We start from the raw sequence: 25281 nt of genomic DNA on the forward strand, positions 1-25281 counted from the left end.
CTAGAATGATGGTTAATATTTGGACTACCTAAACCACCTAGTTTCATCAAGCCAGACTCCTCTGTTTATCTCATTCTTCACCCAACGTCTATATTTACAAGGTCACTATCCATTATTACCAGACTCTAATGTTCCTATGAATCTACTTCTGTAACCTCACTAAACCCTTTCCCTGTATCTTCTAGACCTTAGGGACTCTCATCAGTAATTCCCTATATCCATAAACTCTGAATATTCCTTTTCCCCAACTGTTCCTGACTAAAACCCGACTCTCCTGAGGATGCTTCTGCTTCCTTTGCTTCTTCTTCAAGTCTGCCTAATTTTTCCTCATTTTCTTCATCCCTTACTATTGTTTCCAGAGGCAATTGAATACACTCCTTGGTCCTCTTTGCTCTTTCACGACCTCTTTTTCCCTTTCCACTCCATGGAAATACATGCTTCTGACATAAGACCAATAGATTTGGCAAACAAAAATGTAGGACACATTTGAATTTCAGATAAAATGTGGATGCACTTCAGCATTAATATCCCTCATGCAGCCTTACTTCAGTGTCAATTCCAACTACCCTTCCTTGCTGAGTTAGCCTCCTTGCTATTCCCTTTCTCTCACCGAAGACATAAAAATGTCTGTCCCTTAATTATTTTTTTCTCTCATTGTTCCTGATGATTTCAAGATCCACACTGATGATTCATTTCACAGCTGGCCTTTAAATTCTATGCCTTGGCTACCACGGCACCTCAGTCACTCACCCCCTTTGATTATACCCTTAACAAATCATGCCCATTATAGAAAATAAAGGTAAAAGAGATATCTCAACATGTGAGGGATGAAGGAGCGTTGTCTGAAGAAATTTTTTAATGTTTTAAAAATCATAATAATCAATTATGTACAAAGTAAAATTCACTGAAATTCTCATTAAAATTTATCTCCCAGTATGAATTTTAATCATACATGTACAATATATACAACAATAAATCCAGCTAATTATACCCAAAGACACAGATAATAAATACCACAAACAAGGCGAAGTTTTTCTATAAGTGCTTTCTTAGAAAACGTAGTTCTGGGGCACCTGGGTGGCAAAGTCATTAAGTGTCTGCCTTTGGCCCAGGGCGTGATCCCAGGGTCCTGGGATCGAGTTCTGCATCGGGCTCCCTGCTCCACTGGGAGCCTGCTTCTTCCTCTCCCACTCCCCTGCTTGTGTTCCCTCTCTCTCTCTGGCTGTCTCTCTCTCTATCAAATAAATAAATAAAATCTTTAAAAAAGAAAAAAGAAAAAGTAGTTCTGACAAAATATCTCCAGAATAATCTTCTATAATCTCAGTTTTCAGGGGAATGAGTCCTGATTTATGATTTTCTTGATTTGATTCTGGTAGTATTTAGGAATACACTTAATATTTGAACACAGAATTCTAAAGAATTTACCATTGTGATGCAAGTGTTTCTAAACGAACAAAGCTAAACATTTTCAGTATTTATTGCAAAATAAATAATATTTTGATAGAATTCTGGCAAATCAATGTTTAAATGTTTAATGTTTAAATAAAATTTATACTCCACCTATTAAATCACAATGTAAAAATATATTGAGTGAAGTAATGTAGAATTTTCCTTTCAACTGCAGTTGAACACATTTGAGAAATGTGAAAAGATCACTATGCAATCTGGAAAAAACAAGTATTTATTCTGAACCACAGTAAGAAATATACCTATTTTTTCCATAGACCAAAAGAAGCAAGTTGTAAAGTTTATAAAAATTATAAATTTAATCATCAGTATTAATAAAATGAAATAGTAATAAAGTTGATTCTGTATCTCTGAATAGTTGAAACTTAAAGAACCTTCATATATTTCATTAAATCCCAAATAAAGTTTTTCTATATAAACAGACTGGTCTAATCTGTCAATCACAATTTCCCGAGATCTACTTAAATACAAGCTCGTTTCTGCAAATATACTTGAGCAAAACTTTTACTTTTTGTAGAAAATACACTGAAGATATCACCACAAGGTATCTTCTCTGCTTGGCTATGGAGACAAACAGAAATGAATCCAAATCTTCTCTCTACCATGAATTTGCTATGTGATTAAGACAACTTCCCAAGATCTTATCTGTAAAATGAGAATGACACTAATATGAGTAGGGCTATTTTGAAAAACAAATTCAAATATCATGTGAAGGGCAAAGCACAATACCTAACAGAATAAGTGCTTAATAAATGTTAGCTCCCTTTCTCATGTTCTCACTTAAATAAACAAACAAATAAAATAAGAGAAAGGCAAAGAAGGTGCGATAGGTATGGCAGCTAAGCAGCAGGACCAATGCTGCAAAAAGACAAAACTTTGAAGGGCAAGATCTATTTTCTGTACAAGGGTTATACTGCTAATCTTTTTCTGTCCTGAATGAGATCAACTTGAAAATGTTGTCAGCACTTCTGGGTGACATGGGTCTTCCTGTGTAAGAAATGGTCTGGATGTTGTCCTCAAGGGCATGGGTCTTCCAAAGTTATCATCCCCTGAAAAGGTTAAGACTGCATTCCACAGCTTCTGATATTCCTGCATCAAATTGTCATTCAATCCTAAATTTAGCCCTGCGTGGAAGAAGAAAATATATTCAAATTATAATTAAATTTTGAGTGATAGTCACCATGTTTGATGTTTTATGAGTATATAAATTATTTCATAAGTTATGTCTATATCTCATTTGGATGCTTAAAATAGAATAGGTCCTGGCATATTTTTCATGTTGGAACTAATGTTATAAGACAGTAAAGTATCTTTGAACTTAGTTACTGGTGTTGCTGTATTTTTCTCTCACTCAGAAAACAAAACCTGATGGGTCAGTAAGAAGGCAGCCCATGGCTCCAATATGGTAGGTGAAGGAGTCCGGAATCAATATAATGCTGAAGGTCATGCTGGGTGAAGCGGAGCAGAACTCTTGAACTGTCCATCCTCTTCCTTCAGATAATACTCCAACCTGACACTCCTCTTCAGTTTTCATAGAAACAACACCTTTTCTAAAATGATCAACAGCAAATTATGTATGCAAAACATCTGATTTAGGAAAGGTAACACAATGAATGGTAACATCTGTCTAGTATTCTAGGGGTAGCTCCTATAGTTTCCTTCAATTTAACCTCCTTTTTCCTTTTTCTCAAATAGCTGACATCATCTAATAGTTACTAGACCTTCAATAGAACCATTTATCCCTTGTGAAAATACAGATTTTCCACAGAAATACCTGTGAAGAAAGCTTCCTATCCAATTGTAGTTAAGTGATGAATAGCCCATTGTAATTATTTGTCAAATACAATTCTGACCCACTCACCAAAAAATGAATAAAAGACTTAATTATACAGTTATTTAAAACATTCCTCTACTACATTAAATTTCATAATAATAAGCAATATTTTTCCATAAAATATTATCAGTTAAGTCAGACAGGCCAGTGAAATTCACATTCCAATTATGTCTAGCCTCTAATTGTTTTCAGATGAAAAATTCACATTTCTTTAACTGAGAAAAATAAAAAGGCAACCTGATAAATGGGAGAAGATGTTTGGAAATGATATATCAGATAAGCGGTTAATACCCAAAATATATAAAGAACTTAGTCTACTCAACACCAAAGAAACAAATCTGCTTTAAAAATGGGAAGTGAAACTGAAGAGACATTTATCCAAAGAAGATATACAGATATACAGAAGATATACAGGCCAACAGACACATGAAAAGATGCTCAGCATCACTAATCACCAAGGAAATGCAGATCAAAACCACAATAAGATATCACCTCATACCAGTCAGCATGACTAGCATCAGAAAGACAAGAAACAACAAGTGTTGGTGAGGATAAAGAGAAAAAGGAACAGTCAAAAACACAAGTATGTATCAGATGGGATTTTTTTAGTATACAATGGAATGTCATCTGTATGCACAGTGACGTTGTGCTGACAGCAACTAGATAATAAAATCAACAACGTAGTTTTACAACTACACAACTGTGCTTTAATTTATTATATTATGTGGGTTTCTCAATATTTCACAAAGGCATTGCTTTTGCTTCATGTTAAACTTAGTATCCTTTTATCTTATACTGTACTAAGGCAATGGGAATAATTCTCTTAGCAGACTTAAGTTATTATAAAACATATTATATCATCTGTGAGTAAGGGACAGGTGGGGCTAGATAGGGAGGGATAGGTAGGGGGCTTTGGGATCAGGCTCCCAAAAGTCCCAAAAATGTGGAGGTGTACTGAAACCAGAGATAAGGGACCAAACCAGACCATCCTGTCCTAGGTGTCAGAGGTGGGGTCTTGTTATAACGGCTACTTGTGACCAACAAAGAATTACTGGGCCTTAAAATGGAAGTAAGCCATTGAAGGTGTTATCACTAGTCCTTATTCAGTGGTGCTATCAATACAGATGTTAAAAGGATTTAAGTTCCCTGGTTAGCCTTCTATAAAAGGCCAACCCTAAAAGCCCTCAGTGGCAACCCTCTCACTTCTGAGAACTTTTTCTATTACCTTCACTTAATAAAACTCTATCACTTTACTCACTCTCCTTTGTCCGCGAGATTCGTTCCTCGACTCCATGAGACAACCACCTCGCTCTCCCATTTCATGTTCTCTTTAAAGTCTGCTCCATAATATATCTTTTTTCTCGAGCTAAGGTGTCAATCCAAAATGAGATTTCAATAAACTATAGGAAAGTAATATTAAACTGGGAAGCACTATGCCAAACACGGAAGCTAAGATTGTTAAGTTTCACAATAGCGACAGATGACTTTTACATTCCTTTTTCTCCGTTTTAACTAATAAAGTATAAACACACAATTTATGTAAATTATTACTTTAATGTAAATATATATCAATAGTATTACTGTTTCTTCAAAGAAATTATAGAAATAATCTGGAATTATTAGGAATATGTATCATTTTATATGTGGTTGAAGTACTTCCTCTTATTGAGTGCTTTTATATATGATGGAACTGTTTTTCCTAGAAACATGCATTGTTTGCTGGTAGCAATTTTTAAGATGCATATTTTAAAAAAGCAGTATCTGGAAAAACAAAGTATTATGCCTTTAAACTTTTGCCTTATTGAATTCAAAATGTTTGTGAATTTCCATATGGTTGACCTACCATTTTTAGAAATGGTGTAAGTGTTCTGTCCCAAATAGAAGTAATAATTTTACTCCAAGCTCTTTGAAACAGAGGTAAGTATTGAAGGAAAATCACACTAAGGGCAGTACCTTCTGCAAAGATCTGCGGCTGCATTTAGTGTTGGTGATTCCTCAAGTCCTAGAAAAACATGAATTTAAAAAATATCAACCTACAGATAGACAAAGTAAAAATTCAGATATGCAATAATAGTATCTTAAAGTATCTTATCCATAGTTTCCCTATATGATAGATTTGTTTTTTTCAGTCACTTTAAGAAAAAATTTAATAAGCATATAATTTATTTTTCTAAGCAGTATAACTAGTCATTTTGCCTGAGTGAAGATTTTTCAAAATAAATAGAGCCTCAGCATTCACCGTATCTATTACTTTCATTTTTTTAAATGGTGAAGGATGGTCACCCTTTGGAGGTATGTCTACTATGTATTTATTTACAATCTCAAAGCAGCAATACAAGGAAGGTGATAGCACTTCATATTGTCATACCTGTTTCTTTGTGGAAGACTAGGGCTGAGTGGAGATATGATCTGTATACCAGCAGAAACAAACAAAAACTTGGGTTTGTATCCCAACTCTGCCCATCAATTAGCTGTTTCACTCTTAGGCATCTGTAAAGTAGGATAACAAGAATATCTAATGTGCCAAATGGCTGTAAAGATTAATGATAATGTGAATACTGTACCTGGTATTAGCACATAATAAAGAATCAATAAAAGTTAACTGCTATTGATAGTAATATCACCATTATTATTTGTCTTCTTAACAGAAAACATGGATTCTAAGCAACAGAGTAGATTGCTAGATATCTTGATCACCACTATAATCATCGCCACCAGTAACCCTTTTCCTAAGAGCTTTTATAAAAGCTAAATCTCCTGTGTGATATTCCCACCTATGCCTTGAAATTGGCCTATGAAATTTCCACAGCAGTGATGATCAGCTGAGTCCAGAATAAAATACATATTTACTCTTTGGTCAGGGAAGAAAGAGGTGACAAGATCACCACAAGAGTGAAAAAAAAACATCTTAACTTGTTTTGAAAAGACCCTACATGCTTTCATAAAAATATGATCAATATACATATCTCAATGTTTATTAAGCAAACATGTAACAAACACTTATTTTCTGTTTGATGATGAGGTTACACCTTCGCTACTACTCATAAGCACTATCACAATCTTGAAAAGTAAAATTAAATATTAATTTTTGAAGGAATCTCACCTGTGTGTTATGATTTTTCGTGCATATATTGAGGCTTTTACAGTCTTGTGCATCATGTAACTATTTTTATAGAGTTTTAGTATCACAGAGCGTGAAACAGAGCAATGGACACTTCTGCTGTCAGCTCCTTCCGGCCACAGACAAGGTTTGATGTACCTACAATAAAATTTTTTTAAAAAGCCTAGTGATTACAAGAGACAATATTCAAAACCTAGGTGATATTTAACCCTAGAAAAAGGAGTTTCTTTTTTCCCCATTAATATTAATTTAAAAATTTTAATCTTTCAAAAAATTAAAGAAAAAAATATCAAAGAAATGCCTAGGAAGTGAAGGAACAGTTGGAATATGTCTAATGGAAAATGAGAATGCACTGTATCTCACTAGGTTCTAAGTGCCATTTTAATATTAACAACTGTTTCTCCTCCTGATCTGTATACTTACTAACAAGTCTGTGTAGGCCATGCCTAATTTGCAAGTCTCTGAATAATTAGTCTGTAAAATCTATAGTGCTGTCAGGTCAGACATTTTTCAGTGGCCACAAATGAGACAAATACTGTGTATTTATCTGATGTTCAATTGCTATCTTCTCACAGGCTGGTAATTATGAACTACTACCACTACTAAAAAATATTATCACTACAATGTCTGTATTTGGGGAAAGTTGGAAAAGAGCAAGAAATAGAAAAGTTCAGCAAGATAAATAAGAGCCGGAGGTGCCTATACAGACCTAAGGCAGCTTGCTCTGTCTTCGGTAGGGTATCACAGTCTCAAAAAACTTAGCCTCTCCTAAAAACTTACAATGTTAATTAGACAAGTCACTTAACGTCATTCATTCATTTAAAAACATTTGTTTAGTGTCCACGTATTATGTAGGGTTTATAGGAATTTTATTCTAAGATTGATTAACACACTTCCACAGAGTTTTGAGTAGCGTGGTAACATGACATCATATTTATATTTCTAAAAGATCACTCTGATTTCTGTGTAGAAAGCAAATCTTATGAGATCAAGAACAGAAGGAGAAATATAAGTAGGTTAATGTATGCTAGCCTACTGCATTTGTCCATGGAAGAGATGATAGTCTTAAATTAATGTCGTAGTGATGGAGGTGGTGAGAAGTTGGCACATACTGACAGGGTGACTGGTGGATGTCATGGGGTATGAGGAAAAGAGTGAAGTCAAGGACACATCCCAAGTTTTTGTCCTAACCAACTGTAAGAATAGAGATGTCATTAACTGACATGGGGAAACACTCCAATGGAGTGGGTTTGGGGTAGGGATCTGTCTAAGCCATGTTAAGTTTGCAGTGCCTATTAGAAATTAATATGAAGATGTCTAATAAGTTGCTAGATACAGGAGAAATAAAATATCTTGCTTATAAGCATATTGACTCCAGAGTCATCTGACTCTGATTACATCATCACGTCATATCTACTCTTCCAAAAAGAATGATCTGTTGAAGGGAAAACAATGTCAGATGGTGTATTTCAAGAAACCGAAAGGGTAAAATAACCATTGACTTAGGTCATATTCTTCATGAGAGATTACCAAAGAATCAATTGCTTAGCTTCCATTTATTAGCTTTATAGATATCTTTTTATAGATATCTTTATAGATATCTTTCCTTTATAGGTATCTTTATAGGTATAGATATCTATAGATATCTTAGATATCTTTTTATAGATATCTTTCCTCTCCAAAATACTGAAAAATTCTTTTCTTCTCAGAATAAAATTTCTCAGTGGTCCTTCATATATTTTAAAAATTAAAGTTTGAGATCTTAAAATTATCACAGTAGTTGTCTTCAATTTTACAGTATATTTTATACAAAGTTGGGGTTTGGGGTTTTTTTTTCGGTTTTGTTTTGTTTTGTTTTGTTTTGTTTTGTTTTGTTTTGTTTTAGAAAATGACTAGGGTTTTGTAATCAATAAATTTAGCAAGGCTCTTCCTTGCATCTTGATGGAGAACATATCCCAAAGATGTAAGTCTATATAATCAGTAAGAACATGGATGCTGTGAAAGGAAATGTTTATCTTCCAGAAGGAACAAATCATTAAAAGTGTATTTCCTAGATGCTGAACTTTAGTTTCCAAATAAACATGTTATTACTTTTCCGCATGTCCCCCAAGTTTAGTTTCCAATAACCATACAGAAATATTTCTAATTCCTGTGACTTCTGGAAATAATCTATTATATGTAGGCAGTCAAGGCATGTTTCTCATTCTAAAAAACAAAACACACAAGTAAATATTCTGGTTCAAATAAAAATACATTACAAACCTCTAATGAAATTAAATACGAGGTGGAAAATAATGTGCATGATCATTCAACTACAGAAAAAATCAGTTCAAGTGAAACAGACTTTCACTCCTTTGGCTTGTACTGTTCATTGTTGAGGTTATTCGAATAGAAAAAAAATTTTAATGCATTTATTTCTAATATGACAGCCATTAAGAAATTACTGGTCTTAGTAGTAGCATAATTGCTTTGTATTACACACAAAAAAATATATGCGTAAAAATATACCTATATAATACTTAGGAGTACATACGTGAGTATTTGAGTGTGTGTATGTGTATATACACATTTATTTACAAGACACCGATTGAGAATTTCCCACGGTGATCTTCACATGTTCTTGGCCTCTCTGAGTTGTTTCTTCTCATTGCCTGAACTTTGTGCATAGGTTTCCTCCCCATCTCGCGAAAATTGCTCATACAAAAGCTTAATCCACAAGCACTTCAACTAACCTCTGTTGCTAAAACCATATAAAAATATCTTGCCCTCCTTGCCTATGTTAGAATGCTTCTTCAGAGTCTTCTTATACTCAGAATTTTCAAATGAAGACTTATGCTCTTGGTTCTCTAGTTAATTTTTCCCATATTATAGCACTCATTTCTTCTGAGCTATTTAACCTAACTTACTATTTCAAAAAACCATTTGTGAACATAGCAACTTGAGTTGTCCACAAATTCTAACGACATCTGACTATTCCCAAAGTCTGCCCAATATTGGTTTTCTTCTAAAAAGCATGAATGATAAAAATGTTTAAAAAGTCTGTTTGATGAGGTATATTCCCCTTTCTAAGACAATTAGGAAATATGGTTAACAATCTGTAAGAAATATCTCCCATTCTGGTGACACACAACTGGAAAATTCTGTATGAATAGTGACATCAGCATTATGTCCTAAATGTTGAATCAAATCATGTAGTACAAAGTTCCAGAAGTTCAAGGTAATTAATATAATTATAATTAATATACATATTTTCTGCATCCTGTAGAGAAAGGAAACTAGTGTTATTAGAGATAAAAATAGAGTAGCGATTTTTCTAAAGATTACAATTGTGTACAAATTGTCATATTAAGACAATACAAAGTGTTAAGAATTTTTTTAAAGATTTTATTTATTTACTTGAGAGAGAGAGGGAGAACATGAGCAGGAATGGAAGAGAGAAGCAGACTCCCAGCTGAGCAGGGAGGCCAACGCAGGGCTCCATTCCAGTCCCCTGAGATCATGACCTGAGCCAAAGGCAGACGCTTAACCATCTGAGCCACCCGGGCACCTCCAAATTACTAAGAATTTAAAGATGATTAAAATATATTTTTCTGTAATTTATTTTTCTATAGAAATGTTAAACAAAGGAGCACCTGGGTGGCTCAGTCAGTTAAGCATCTACCTTTGGCTCAGGTCACGATCCCAGGATCCTGGGATCCAGTCCCACATCAGGCTCCCTGCTCAGCGGAGAGCCTGCTTCTCCCTCTCCCTCTGCTCCCCCTGCTTGTGCGCACACGCACACTCCCTCTTTGCCAAATATATAAATAAAATCTTTTTAAAAAATGTTAAATAAATACTTATTAGCTATTTTCCTATTGATAATATTTTGTATTATTCCTATTAGTAGAGATTTTAAATACAATCTAAAGAAGCAAAATATCTAAAAAAAATGACCAAATTTTAAAATTATTGAATATTTTTTCTCAGGCTCTATGAGATGAGAATTTCATAGGCTCTATAAAACAAATTTGATGCCTTAAAAAAAACTATTACAAAAAAAAAAAACTATTACAAATTTGGCTTCCATTTGAATGCAATCATGCCAAAACTGTTCCACATCATAGAAGTGAAGAGTTTGTCCTCTCCTGAAGTTCACATTGAAAGAACAAATGATGAATAATGAACCTTCATCAATCAAAAAAAATTCAGACTCAACAGTCTTTACGTTAAGCCTACTATGCTGAATAAAATACAAAACACATAACACAAAGATTATAAAAAATAATAGCAACTTGAGAGAAAGTTCCACAGTTCAATTGGTTACACAAATTTTCTTGTAACTTAAGAAAAAAATTTAAACTAACCACAGATTTCTATTATATTTAAGTAACCATTTTCTCATTATTCTGTAATAGAAAACGCCCTTAAAGATCTGAGTGATTCTATAGTGACACTGAAATTCATCCGTGTAAGTATAAACTTATGCAAAAGCACATCTCCACAGTTTAAATTTAGATACTTTGTGGTTTTTGCAACTGAAGTACAAAAAATTAAGGCAGGCATTATCCTGGAGCAATTATATGTATGGAACTATCTCATTTTGATTCATAAATTAATATATAATGAACATCTGTGAACTCTTCACACAACCCAAGAAATAGAAGATTCTGTATAGCTTGTATTTGCCCTAGGCGCTGTTTCCAAAACTCATCTCCCCACCCCGCCCCTCCGAGGCAACCGCTGCCTTGAATTTAGTTTTTATCATCCTCTTAATTTTTTAAACTTTTTATGATACTATACATATACCTAATTTTGAATCTTTATTAAAAGGACAACATCTTATATGTGTTTTCTGGAATTTGGTAGACTTAATTACTAATTACTATTAAAAATTTGGCATAAGGTTACAGGACGCTATACTTAAATAACTTTAATGCCACATAATATTCAATTATATATCTACATCACAATTCATTCTACATCCTCTTCTTTCAAAGGCCATTCAAATAGTTTCCTTTTTTTTATTTTGTTCTGTTTTGTTTTTTGCTAGTATAAACTATGCTGCAATGATCATTCTTGTGGATATTTCCTAATGCACAGATAAAACACCAAAATATATTCATAGACAATTACCAATCTGTACATTATAAGGTAATAACAAATTGTTTTCCAAAGCAATTTTACATTACCTGCATTAACAGATGTTAGAAATTCAATTCATCTACATTATTTCTAATACCTGGTATTATTTAAACATGAACTATGTACTTTCTCTTAAGTTTCAAATTTTTTTGTTTTTATATTTTTTGGTTTTTAATTTTTTGTTTTTTGTCTAGGATGTGAGAAACTACCCCATGCTACTTTTTAAAAAATTAAAACGCTGCAGAAACATGTTAATTTTGCTGCACATTCTTTTAAAATTTACCCTTTGCATATTTTAACACATAATATAGTGGATCAGATTCTGAGCCAGACTGCCTAGGTTAGAATTCTGGATATTTCACTTATAAGCTCTGAGACTTTATATTAGTTGCTTCCCTATTCTGTGCTACAGTTTCTTGACTTGTGGAAATTAAAAGCAGCTAATCCTTCATGTGATTGTGGTGAGGATTAGTAAGATAAATATCTATAAAATGATTAGAAGCAAACTATGCTTAGGTCATAATATGTGCTTAAAATATGATTACAAATGATGTTTTGGGTATTTTATTTTGTAATTGTATACAGTTGGTTTTATAGTATACTTACTCTAAATTAATTTAGAAAATTGGAATATGGAGATAAACACCATAAGATTAGACTCAATCTGTCACCCATGACAGGATATTTGAGATCTATCCGTGTTGACACACATAGATAGCACATTCTTTTAGCAACTGATAATTCTCCACCATATGAGTATATCACCTTTTATAACCAAATTCCATACTGATAGACATTTAAGTTGTTTTCTTGTCTTTGTCTCACAAATAATGGCATATTGTACATTATTTTTAACATGTCTCACTGAGCATATGCAAGAGAAATTCTCTAAGTAGAGAATTGGGTAAGAACAGTAAGCAACTTTAATAGATAGTATTTAATTCATCTTCAAAGAACTGATATTTTGAAATATTTTAATTTGAGAAGTGTGAAATGGTGTCTCATAGTTCTAATTTATATTACTACCAAAGGTAAGTTATCTTGTAGAATATATATCTCTGTTTTTTTCTAACATTCAGATTTCCCTTTTGTGATTTACTTATTGGCAACTTTTGCCCATTTTTCTCTTGGATTCTTTTTCTTGTTAATTCGTACAGACTCGAGTTTTCCTAGATAAGTAATTCTTATATATGGATTTATTGTCTTGTTCCAATCTGTCCCTTATACTTTAACTTTGGTTGGAAACTTTTGAAACATGGAAATTTCTTTTTTTATTGTTATTATGGTAAAATTTACCAAACTTCGTACTTATTTGAATTTTTCTTTTATCTTATTTAAGAAATTCAGCCCTACCCCAGGATTCTTCAGATAGTCCACTGCATTTTTTTTTTTTGTAGAGGCAAGATGAAAGAATAGATTAAGAGTAAATACAACTATCATATGATTTCTCTCATCTATGGAACATAAGAACTAGGATGATCGGTAGGGGAAGAAAGGGATAAAGAAAGGGGGGGTAATCAGAAGGGGGAATGAAACATGAGAGACTATGGACTATGAGAAACAAACTGAGGACTTCAGAGGGGAGGGGGGTGGGGGAATGGGATAGACCGGTGATGGGTAGTAAGGAGGGCACGTATTGCATGGTGCACTGGGTGTTATACACAACTAATGAATCATCGAGCCTTACATCGGAAACCGGGGATGTACTGTATGGTGACTAACATAATATAATAAAAAATCATTTAGAGGAAAAAAAAAAAAAAGGGAACAAAAAAAAAAGAGTAAATACACGTTGAATTTAAAGATCAGTTTGGGGAGAATTTATGTATTTATGATATTAAGTGACAACAAGCAAAAACCTGGTATAGTTCTACATTTATTCAGTATAATTAAGTTCTCTGTAATGTCTCATAATTATTTTCTTCTTAGCATGCTTTGCTAGATTTATTCCTGAGTATATTAGTTTGTACTGCTGTTTTGATACTTTCCTTTCTTTTGATACATTTTCCAATTAGTCAATTTTGTTACTTAGAATCAGTATTAGATTTCTTCCTTCTGGACATTTCCATACTGATGGTGATTAGAATCAATATTTTTAAAAATATCAATATTCTATCCCAGAAGAGATTTCTCTTATTTGTTGTGTGTAGATTCTCTTGAACATTTGAGGTAGATTTTCTTGGTTGTTTGGGGTAGAGTAAAATAACAATTATTTTCTCTCTCTTCTTTCCCTATCCTCACATCTTTTACTTACTTTTCTGGTGTTATTTCATATACTAGACTTTCAATATACTACTGAGTAGTTGTGATGATAGCAAATACTTTTCCTTGTTCCTCATTTTAGTGGCAAAGATGATAAGGTTTTATCATTACTTTGATGTTTGATGTAGATTTTTAGCAGGCTATTTTAATAAGTTTAGTAAATTATATTTCTTTCCTGGTTGGTGAAATGTCTAATCATTAGTGAGTACTGAACTTTATTAAATGTTTCCTTGCATCCGTTGAAATAATAGTATTTTCCTTTTATCTGTTAATACACAGAACTTTATTTTTAAAATTTTTACATTGAGACTTATATTAAAACTCAACAAGGCCTTGTCTTTTGGGGGCACCTGGGTGGCTCAGTTGGTTAAGCATCTGCCTTGGGCTCAGGCAATGATCTCAGTGTCCTGGGACTGAGTCCCCTCTTGGGCTCCATGCTCAGCCGGGAGACTGCTTATCCTTCTCCCTCTGTCCCTCCTCCCACACCCGCTGTGCTCTCTCTCTTTCTCAAATAAGTAATACTTTTTATTAAAAAGTGGTTTGTTTGTTTTTTTTTTTTTACTTTCAGTATAATTGTATTTTATGTGCAATATTGAATTTAGGAATTTATGATTAACAGACAACTCTTCAACCTCTTGAGTCAAGCAGAATCATTTGGACCTGCTTTCAAATTTATAGTCCTAAAATCAGAATCATGTGTGAACCTTGTTAAATTTTTGATTCATAGTCCCTATCCTGAATGAATTATTGATTCAATAGGACTGATGAAAAGTCTAAGAATCTATGCTAGAATGGAATATAACAGATTCATATTTGGCTTAAATAAAATCGACTGCCTACTCTCATAAAATTTCTAAATCCACTTTTTTTTTTTTTTTACAATATAGTTTCCAGTAAAAGCAAACTATTCAACCAGGTGGAAGAAGAGGGAGAAGGAGAGGAGGAGGAGGAGGAGGAGAAGAAGGGGGAGGAAGGAGGGAGAAAAATGTATCTATGGGTAATGCCTCACTTGATCTTTCTAAATCACAGTTGTTAACATCTGCAGCTTCAGCTTTTGAAGGTTTCTCTTCATTGATTTCAAACTCATGTGTCAGTTGCCCAGGAGCTGGCTCCCATAGTATGTCTTCTAAGATTAGATGGTTGTCTTCTTCAGACAGATCAAATGATGACAAGCTCTCCATGGTCTCACTGACATTACAGCTGTCATTTCAGTATCACTGCTGCTGTCACTAGAACTTGATTTCTCATCTGACACAGTAGGTGTAGAAGCCATGATCTATGAAAACAAAGTAATTAATCATCGCTTTGTTTAAAATAACATATCACTACGTAGTTTACTCCTTTCAAAGGTAAAATGTGTTTGATTCCCTCTCTCTCTAAATCTCTTCAATCCCTAGTTTCCTAATGAGGACATTTCATAATCCCTTCCCCAAACACTTCTGCAATGAGGTCACTCAAAAGGGAAGATAGGGTACCACAGTAGTACAAAACATATTCCTGAAAAAAATAAATCTGAAAGTAACATTGCCAAAGACAAGAAGTCACGTATATGTTTAAAGAAGGGCACATATTGCATGGTACACTGGGTGTTATACGCAAATAATGAATCATGGAACTTTACATCAAAAACTGGGGATGTACTGTATGGTGACTAATATAACAAAATAAAAATTATAAAAAAAATAAATAAAGGAGGAGTTGATCCAAGGAAAGTAATAAAATAATAAAAATTTTTATGTACACCTTAACTTTGGAAGTCTTCATGGAGAACTTTCCCGCATTTCAAATATTACTTCAATTTTATGCTTTTCTTTCCTAGTTGAGCACACATAGTCAATCAGATCACCCTGAATTAGCATCCAGTTAAAGCTAAAAATCTGCTCGTTTCCGTGTGCCCAATAACTTTCCTCGTTTCCTTAAGTGACTTTACATACTATACGTTCTCTCGATGTATCAATACACGTACTCTTTAGTTGTTCTTTTTCCAATAGTAAAATATTTCAGTGGTGCACCAAGAAATGTATCAACAGCGAGGACAGTGCCTTGTTGGTTGGCAGAGAGCTTAACTTCATATGACATCAAAATGTTTATTCTTCAGCTTGTGGAGGAAATGGTCACTGTGGTTCCTCAGAAATCCAACTTAAAATGGCCACTGTACACTAAGGCAAGCAGATACAACCGTAAGTACTATAGGCACTTAGATTCATAGCACAGTTACATGCAGACAGAATAAATCTCTGTAAATAAACTCTAACCAACACTAGCATTAGTAGTGTCATCAAGATATTTTAATAATGTCTCTTCAGGACAAATCACATTGTATCAAATTATATGAAAAGAAACTATACAGATGTCACAAAATTGAATGTTTTATTTTTGTAAAAAAGAGCAATTGAGAGAAATTGGGCTGTAACATCTGTTGAGTGCCTAGAATAATAAAATTGCTAAAAATATTAAAATGTGTACTTTTTAGTTCTTACCTATTTTATATTGATTTATAAATTGCTTACTCTAATTGTGTCAGAAAATTCTTACACAGCACTTCAGATCTTTTTAGCCTCACCCGTCTCCAGGGCCCTTGGCTCTTGTTTTGTCCCAGCCACCACTGTGGCAAGCATTTCTGCATGAGTATCAGGAAGGCAAAATTCAATAGCATTTTGCCTCTGGGTTACATACATCATATGTCTCTAGCTCCTTGTTTGGGGATTTCCCTGCTGCCATTGAGGCATGAACACTACGTCCATATGAGCACTATATATCCCACAGTACGTTGCCTTATGTGGCAAACATTCAACAAACGGTTGTAGCAATCAGAGCATAAATCCTCCCATCCTTCCCTGCAAGGATTGTCCTGGAATGCATTACTTTAAATGGTCTCTTGGAAGATTGTGCCAAGGGAATGAATTATTAGTTGTATGATACTAAGCAGTGGACAACTCACCAACATACTCTTATATTGGCTCTTCCTCTTTCTCTGCTTCATTCCTCCTTTCTTTTACCTTTGACTTCCTGGGATTGCGTGCCTTAACAAATTATTAGCACATACTTTTTACTTTTTTTGCCTTAGACTCTGCTTTGTTATAACCCAAAAAGAATTGATAACAGAGTGGTGCCTGAAAGAATATCCTCAGGATAGGATTTTGCAGTTGGATTATTCCCTAGTGTGATGTCAACAGTGATTCCATTGCTGGTGCAAAGAGAGGCACTAATAACGTTGGCAAATAGGAGAATGATAATTACTAAGGCTTTCCTCTGCATTTCATTCTAATTAAGTGGTGGAAGGTAAGGCATTGAGAATACTTATTAGTTGTGGCACTTGAAAATATGGGAGCAATGATAATTTTAAGTATGGGGTGAATTATATTCTCTTAAACACTGAAAGCACTTTCATATAGAAAATGATAGATTGAGCCATCAGTGAATTTAAGGCACGCTATAGAATTCAGAATGTCTCAGTGATCGTTTTTGAAGAGATGCTCATCTCCTCTTGCCTCAGGGCAAACTATGCTGAAGATCGTACTTAAATCTCATTATAAAAACAGCAGCACTGAAAGGAGACTGAACCATCTTGACAGGTCTTCATGTCAAAAACCCTAATAGGAAAAAACCCTAGGATAGGATATTTGGGTGGATAAGCTTAAGAATCTTAAATCCCCAACTCCCCTAAATTCTTTAGGCAGGGAGAGCAGTGCTTTTCCCCTTGCTAGAGGATAACAGCCTCTGCTTTTTTGGATACTAAGCAAAAACTTCACCTGAAGTACATATGTCACAAAATGTTTATTTTCTTCAAGATCTGTCCCTACCCCTTCATTGACTTGAGGCAGTTAACCAGAGTCCATGTGTAACAGAGCCCATGTGGACAAATCTAGTCTATGCTCAGGGAGGAATATCTTTATGACAAAAGAACGGAAGAGTTACCTAAAATGTATATTCAGGAATGGAGGGAATATGTATGAAAGTGGATTTTGAAATTATTAAAACAGGTCTCTGAGGAGCCAAATATAAGGCTGAAGAGTAGAATTTATTGACATGACAGAGGGTAAGGATGACCTACCAAAAAACGTAACCAAGTGGGCTCCCATTTAATCATACCTATTTTCCCAACTGTAGTGTCTTTACTGAGATAGACGATGATTATAGTCCCTGGCACTTAGCATGGTGCTAATGAACTGATAAACGTATTTGTTTTCAACCTCTATCAATAAAGAAGATCAGTGCAGTTCATATTTGCCAAGAACACCACCATTTTGTCTCAGAGTTCTGTTAGATTTCCTGCCGTCTATCATAATATAGTCTGTACTCTAATCAGCATGACATTCCAGAGATTATCACGCTGGTTTTCTATGCTGTTAAGATGCATGTCTTTAGGCTCAATTTCCTGCCACTACCCTCATATATAACTATTTGTGTTCCAGCCACATCTTCTTCCCCCTATATCTAAAACTGAATTATAGTGTCTCCTGTTGTGTATAAATTATTTTATCTGTGCTCCAATCCACTCCCATTCTCTCGTGGACGTTTCTCTTAAAGTTACCTCCCTTTATCCCATTTTCTCCTTCCTCACCTTTCTCTCTAGGCTTTTCCCCATCAGTGTATAAACATAGCCATGTCTTTTGCATCCTAAAATAATCATACTGCTATCTCTGTTATACTCTTCATTCAATTTCAGGGTTTTTTTTTTTTAAAACTCTCTTCTGTGACTATTTTGATCCATTATCACACTCCTCCAAATATCTAAACAACTCTTCATTTTTCTATACATAATCATGTATGATCAAGCTTCTTTTTTTTTTAAGATTTTATTTATTTATGTGATAGAGAGACAGCCAGCGAGAGAGGGAACACAGCAGGGGGAGTGGGAGAGGAAGAAGCAGGCTCCCAGTGGAGGAGCCCGATGTGGGACTCGATCCCAGAACGCCAGGATCACGCCCTGAGCCAAAGGCAGACGCTTTAATGACTGCGCTACCCAGGCACCCCTATGATCAAGCTTCTAAGAAGAGTATCTTACGTCTTTATGATTTATCACCTATCACTACTATCATCAGCAAAATGCAATAACTGTATAATTATAATTGTATAATAATTTGATCTCAGTTCCCTTTTATTTAAAATAGGAGTGAAAAATACTTCCTTCAAAAAGCATAAAAGTATAAAGGAAGAAACAGAAAATCTGAACAGACAAATTATTAGTAATGAAATTGTATTCAGAATCAAAAAACTACCAAAAAATAAGTCTAGGAACAGAAGGATTCACAAGTGAATTTTATTAAACATTTAAAGAAGAGTTAATACCTATGCTACTCAAACTATTTCAAAAAAATAGAAGAGGAAAAAAAGCTTCAAAATGCATTCTTTGAGGATAGCATTATCCTGACACCAAAACCTAACAAAGATACCACAAAAAAAAGAAAATTATAGGCCAATATGCATGATAAACATAGATGCAAAAATCCTCAACAAAATATTAGAAAATTACATTCAACAATACACTAAGAGAAAAATTCATTATAATCAAGTGGTATTTATTCCTGGGAGGCAAGGGTGGTTCAATATTCACAAATCAATCAGTGTGATACACACATCAACAAAACAAAGAATAAAAATCATATGATCATCTCAATAGATGAAGGAAAAGCGTTTGACAAAGCGCATCATCTATTCATGATAAAAAGCCTCAACAAAGTAGGTTTAGAGAGAACAAACCTCAACATAATAAAGGCCATATATGAAAAACTTAAAGCTAACATCATCTTAATGGGGAAAAACTGGGAACTTTTCCCCTAGATCAGGAACAAGACAAGGATGTCCACCATCGCAGCATTTATTCAACATAGTACTGGAAGTCCTAGCCACAGCAATCAGACAAGAGAAAGAAACATGAGGCATCCATACTGGGGAAGAAGAAGTTAAACTGTCACTATTTGCAGATGAAATGATACTGTACATAGAAAAACCCTAAAGACTCCATCAAAAATTAGAAGTAACAAATGAATTCAGTGAAGCTGCAAAATACAAAATTAACACCCACAAACCGATAGTGTTTTTATACACTAATAATGAAATAGTAGAAAGTGCATTTACAATTGCACCAAAAAGAATACAATACTTAGGAATGAACTTAACTAAAGAGGTCAAAGACCTGTACTCTGAAAACTGTAAAACACCGATGAAAGAAATTGAGGGTAACACAAACAAATGGAAAGATATTCCATGCTCATGGATTAGAAGAATTAATATTGCTAAAATATCCATATTACCCAAAGCAATCCACAGATTTAATGCAATCCCTATCAAAATACCAATAACATTTTCCACAGAACTACAATAAATAATACTAAAATTTGTATGGAATCACAAACAAAACAAAACAAAACAAAAACCCAAATAGCCAAAGAAATCTTGAGATAGAGAAACAAAGCTGGAAATATCACAATTCCAGATGTCAAGATTTGCTACAAAGCTGTAGTAATCAAAACAATAGGGTACTGGCACAAAAAACAGATACATAGATCAATGGAACAGAAAAGAAAGTCCACAAATAAACCCACACTTATATGGTCAATTAATCTATGACATAACAGGCAGGAAGATACAATGGGGAGAAGACAGTCTCGAAATGGTGCTGGGAAAACTGGACAGCTACATGCAGAAGAATGAAACTGAACTTAACACTATACACAAAAATAAATTCAAAATGGATTAAAGACCAAAATGTGAGATCTGAAACTACAAAAATCCTAGAAGTGAGCACAAGTAGTAATTTTGTTTTGGTACACAAACCACAACCACTATTCTGCCCTAGGTAGAACCTTCAAGTTTAACCTCGCTCTTTGTAGTCAGTTCTTTTTTCTTAAATGGTCACTAAACATATGCACTCATTTTTTTTTTCTCACCACTTCATCTGTACACAAGGCATCAAACCCTCTTCTACCTGTGGTCTGTAATTTCCTTTTTACAGTCCAACCACCAGCAGCAGGCACAAGATGGTAGAGTGAGTCCTCAGGGGTTTCATGAGAAGACCTAGAAAGGCAGACAGAGCTACCCTACTCCTCCGACTGAACCCTGGCAGCACCCTCAGCACCATCTAAGTGCCTCTGCTTTCATTTTCACTTCCTACAGAGGGTTGAGAAAAGAGGAAGGCATAACAACTTATTACAGATTCTCAGTGTTATATGCCACTTCTTCAGGCCACATCCTCTAGAAAAAATATATATAAAGAACACTAAAGGCAAATATTGAAAGTTTATACACACTTGCCCCACCTCCTCACTGCCCTAGCACAAGCCCCAGCGACCAACAGCTATTCAAAGAAATTAGCTCAACTCACACTTACATTCTCCTTCTTCTTTTATTTGTTCTTAAATTCTACAAAAATTGAAGCAGTGAGAAAGGAAATCATGAGATGATTAACTGGGGTCTTGAGACTCACTAAAAATTATTCTTTATCACCTCAAAAGCCAGAATCAAAAATGATCTGCTGAATGGAATTTAATGTCCAATGAAAGATAAAACCACACAGTGGAGAACTGTGTTTCTGCAACAGTGCTATGTAGAGAGCTAGCACAATGAATCTCCCTCCATGCTTGTATGTTTTTTTTTAATTTAAATAGAGTTGACATAGAATATATTAGTTCCAGGTGTATAACAATAGTGACTTGAAATTTATATACATTTCAAAATGCTCACAATGATAAAGTGTAGTTACCATCTGTCATTATACAATTATTACAATATTCTTAAAATATTGCAATATTATTAACTATGTTCTCTATGCTGTACTTTTCAATCCTGTGACTTACCTTATTTTATAACTGGAAGTTTGTACCACTTAATCCCCTTCTCCTATTTTACCCATCCCCCTACCTCTTTCCTTTTGGCAACCATCAGAACTGCAATCCAGTTACCCTTTCTAATGTCCTCTTTTTTCACAAATGGCCTGCATATTATCTTTCATGTGCTCTTTTTTTTTTTTAAGATTTATGTATTTATTTTAGAGGGGGGAGGGGAGGGGGCAGAGGGAGAGAGAGAGAATCCCAGCAGACTCCCTGCTGAATGTGCAGCCTGACACAGGGCTCAATCCCACCACCCTGAGATCATGATCTGAGCCAAAATCAAGAGCCAGAAGCTCAACTAACCTAGCCACCCAGGCATCCCTCATATGCTCTTTTTAATCAGGCTTTTAGCATTTGCTTCACAGCAGCTTTAGACAGTATCTCAGTGAAGAGTTTTGCTTGCTCGTTCTACAGAAAAGATTTTGATTCTCTTTTTATCAGAAAGCATATTACCCACCATTTATTGTCATCAATACACTTTTTTTAATAATTTTTATTTTGTTATATTAGTTACCATACAGCACATCCCCAGTTTTTTATTCTTAATATAACTTTGAATGTATCTAATTACAGAGATTAGATTTTGAGTTAACTGGTAAAGACTCAGAGTTGAATATTGGAAGAGGTGCTCTTATGCGTTCACCTTTCTAATAGATCTGAAAAGGAGAAAAAATCATCTGGTAGGGAAGCTGCACAGAGAAGGTGATATTTGAGGACAGTTGTAAAGTATGGTGAAGACTTAGATAAAGAGGGAAGAAATTCAGAGCCAAAGAATTGGTCTTAGAAAGAGAAAAATGCAAACGGTATTTTGGTGAGATCATTAAAGATATAACATGTTGGCAAAGAGTACATAATATGACTTGAAGGACGGGTTAATGCCAGATTAAAAAGGTCTTAAATAGCATCCCAAGGAGTTTGGATTTTATCTTTCATAAAATCAACTTATGATTTTATGATAAAACATGGGGTTTTGAGCAGAAGATATCCCTCTAAGACTCCAAATATTAAATATTCACTGATGACTATGATCTTCCTAACTTTGACCTTCAGCTTGAATCTCTCTCCTGAACCTCAGATCCCTACCAGAAACATTAATGAGGCAATTCAGTCTCAATATGCTCCAAACTAGAATCATTATCTTTAGTTCCTCAAATGTTTGCCCTATATATCTGACATAGTTTAATGGCATCCTAATCCATCTCTCTTTTTTTTTTATTATTATGGTCAGTTAGCCAGCATATAGTACATCATTAGTTTTTGATGTAGTGTTCAATGATTCATTAGTTACATATAACACCCAGTGCTCAACCCAACACGGGCCCCCCTTAATACCCATCACCTAATTACCCCATCCCCCCACCCCCATCCTCAAGCAACCCTCAGTTTGTTTCCCAGTGTCCAGAGTCTCTCATGGTTTGTCTCCCTCTCTGATTTCTTCCCGTTCAGTTTTCCCTCCCTTCCCTTGTGGTCCTCTGCGCTATTCCTTATATTCCACTTTTTCATTCAGATGAGAAGCCTATCTCCTCTCCTACAAGACCCATACTGAATTCATCATCAGATCTTGTCAATTGTATCCCCAAAATATCTTTTATATCCATCCCTTCTCTCTCTGCCTAGCATCACTGCCTTTGCTAAGGTAAGGATCTTGTATTATCACTTCTCACTTGACTATTTTAAGGGGCTCCCAACTGGTCTTTGCCTCCAGTATTACTTTTTATTTCAACCACTACCTAACTGCTGGAGTTTCATTCCAAAAGAAAAATCTGGACTTTTTATCCACTTGCTTTACTGCCTCCAATGGATCTCCACTAAGGGTTAAATAAAGTCTAACTTCCTATGTGATGTCTTCCTCAATAATTGCAAGTACATATAACTGCTGCCTCCTCTGCGTTCACAAAAAGTATTGTATTATATATATTTATCACCCAAGGGTGCTTTAGGAATTAAATGGTATATTACCTGTAAGACATTTAGCACAGTACCTAGAATACTGTCAGTTCTCAATAAAAATTGTTACCATTATTATCAGCTGGAAGTATAGTATGGCAGGGAAGAGAGTAACTTTTCAAGCCAGACTGCTTCAGTTCAAATTCCCCAAAAGAAGTGAGTTTTATATTTCCTAGTTGCATAATCTTGGGCAAGTTATCTAATTGCCCTGAGTCTAATTTCTATATCTATCCAATGCAAATAACAATTACGTCTATCTCAGAGGCTTATTTTAAGGATTAAAGGAAATAATTTCTGTAAATTACTTAGCTCATACCAAAGATAAAATGATGACTAGGTTTTATTGCACCCTTCCTTTAATGTAAATATCTATTTACGTCAATCTTCCTACTTGATCAGTGTCTCCTTCTGTGCATGGCATATAGGGAGCATATAACCAAGATGTACTGAATTCAAGTATGAATATATGAAAGAATATATAGGAAGGAAGAAAGGAAGAAAGTATTTAGGAAGCTCAATTGGACAGCGTTATATATGTTTGTTTATTAGACAAGAACTTGAAATCTAAATTAATAAATGTATTCTAATAATTCAATAGCATAGACCTGTGCAGGCGTGATAAATAGAAATAGAAAATAAATTTGGGAGACCCTATGAAGGCTACATCAATAATACACTAATTGTATCGAGATGTGGAAAATTCACTCACAGATAACAACTTTTTTTATAACAAAGAGATACATAAAATTTTACAGAAAATCTCATGCTTTCGTTTCCTTCTATTATATCATACATGAATCATCTTTAAAAAGTGGAACAGCTCAGCCCTTTCAGTACTATGCTCTAGAAACACTAGTGGCAGTTTACTTATAAAACTCATATTTTCCAGTGAAGGAAGAATTGTTCTACGGTGCAGAGCCAAGAATTCACCACATGTGTGTGTGCGCGCGCACACACACACACACACACACACACACACATATTCTCTCTCTTTGCAATGTACCAAGGAAATACTCCCACATATCTTTTTTTTTCCTGAAACTTTATATTCTTTATTTTACTTCATAACAAACCCTAAAAGCAGTGTGGCAATTTCTTTCATGGAAAAATATTGGAAGCTATGGAGGCTAAGCAGAAAAGAAGCCAGAGTTGATGATTGTAGCAACTTGTGGTTCAGGGGCTATAAGAAAAATCATAAAAATCTGAAATACTTGTTATAAGAACCCAGCATAAAAAAATACTGACTAAATATAACATTTGTTAAACTGAGTTTTATTTTAGTTTCAGTGTTAACTAACTGTGTAACCAACCAGCATAAAATCAGCTAAGGTCAGGGTATGATCATACATTCTTTCAGAGGGGACTAAATATGTAGAATTGTGTCAAGGGAGTAAGTCATTGCAATGAAAGAGTCTGCCCTCTTTGATTTCTAGGACATTGTTCAGCAGCAGTAGCTTCACTAAAGTCTTGTTATGAAATCCAGGATCACAAGGATGTGTAATACAAGCAATATCGACCTATTTATTAAGTAGGAAGTTAGTTTTGGTTTATATTGGCGTATCCACATAAGCAATAAGAGCTAATTTGCCTTTATATCAAATACATTGGTAAGATATCACTTCCCCTAATAAGTACTCAAGCTCGTAGGGAATTTGACCCTCTGCACTATCATAAAGATGATGGAGTGGGCCTTCATT

General features: G+C 34.5%; 1 protein-coding gene across 2 annotated transcripts; it reads right to left on the minus strand.

Moving 5' to 3' along the window:
• Window positions 1-1232: 1232 nt before the first annotated feature.
• Window positions 1233-15941, minus strand: LOC148109096 (uncharacterized). 2 transcript variants are annotated; one of them, XM_087866569.1, is made up of 8 exons: window positions 15772-15941; window positions 14815-15081; window positions 6405-6560; window positions 5670-5791; window positions 5255-5303; window positions 4560-4667; window positions 2833-3017; window positions 1233-2591 (listed from the first exon to the last, which is right to left on the minus strand). In XM_087866569.1, the coding sequence occupies exons 3-8, from the start codon at window positions 6458-6460 to the stop codon at window positions 2410-2412; spliced, it is 702 nt and encodes a 233-aa protein (XP_087722695.1). In that variant the 5' UTR covers window positions 6461-6560; window positions 14815-15081; window positions 15772-15941; the 3' UTR covers window positions 1233-2409. The 2 variants fall into 2 exon arrangements, with proteins under 2 accessions (XP_087722695.1, XP_087722696.1); XM_087866570.1 differs by lacking the exon at window positions 4560-4667.
• Window positions 15942-25281: the final 9340 nt, after the last annotated feature.

The sequence above is a fragment of the Ursus americanus genome, chromosome 13, assembly GCF_024610735.1.
Source record: "Ursus americanus isolate L20-20 chromosome 13, mUrsAme1.1.p, whole genome shotgun sequence".
Classification (NCBI taxonomy): Eukaryota; Metazoa; Chordata; class Mammalia; order Carnivora; family Ursidae; genus Ursus; species Ursus americanus.

What these genes read in the sequence shown, in the direction of transcription:
- LOC148109096 (XM_087866569.1), bottom strand. Translation starts at nt 6,460, where the DNA reads ATGATGCACAAGACTGTAAAAGCCTCAATATATGCACGAAAAATCATA. An exon ending in GCCGCAGATCTTTGCAGAAG is followed by an intron (nt 4,668 to 5,254) that starts GTACTGCCCTTA and finishes TTGACACCTTAG; the next exon opens with CTCGAGAAAAAAGATATATT. An exon ending in AATCTCGCGGACAAAGGAGA is followed by an intron (nt 3,018 to 4,559) that starts GTGAGTAAAGTG and finishes TGATCATTTTAG; the next exon opens with AAAAGGTGTTGTTTCTATGA.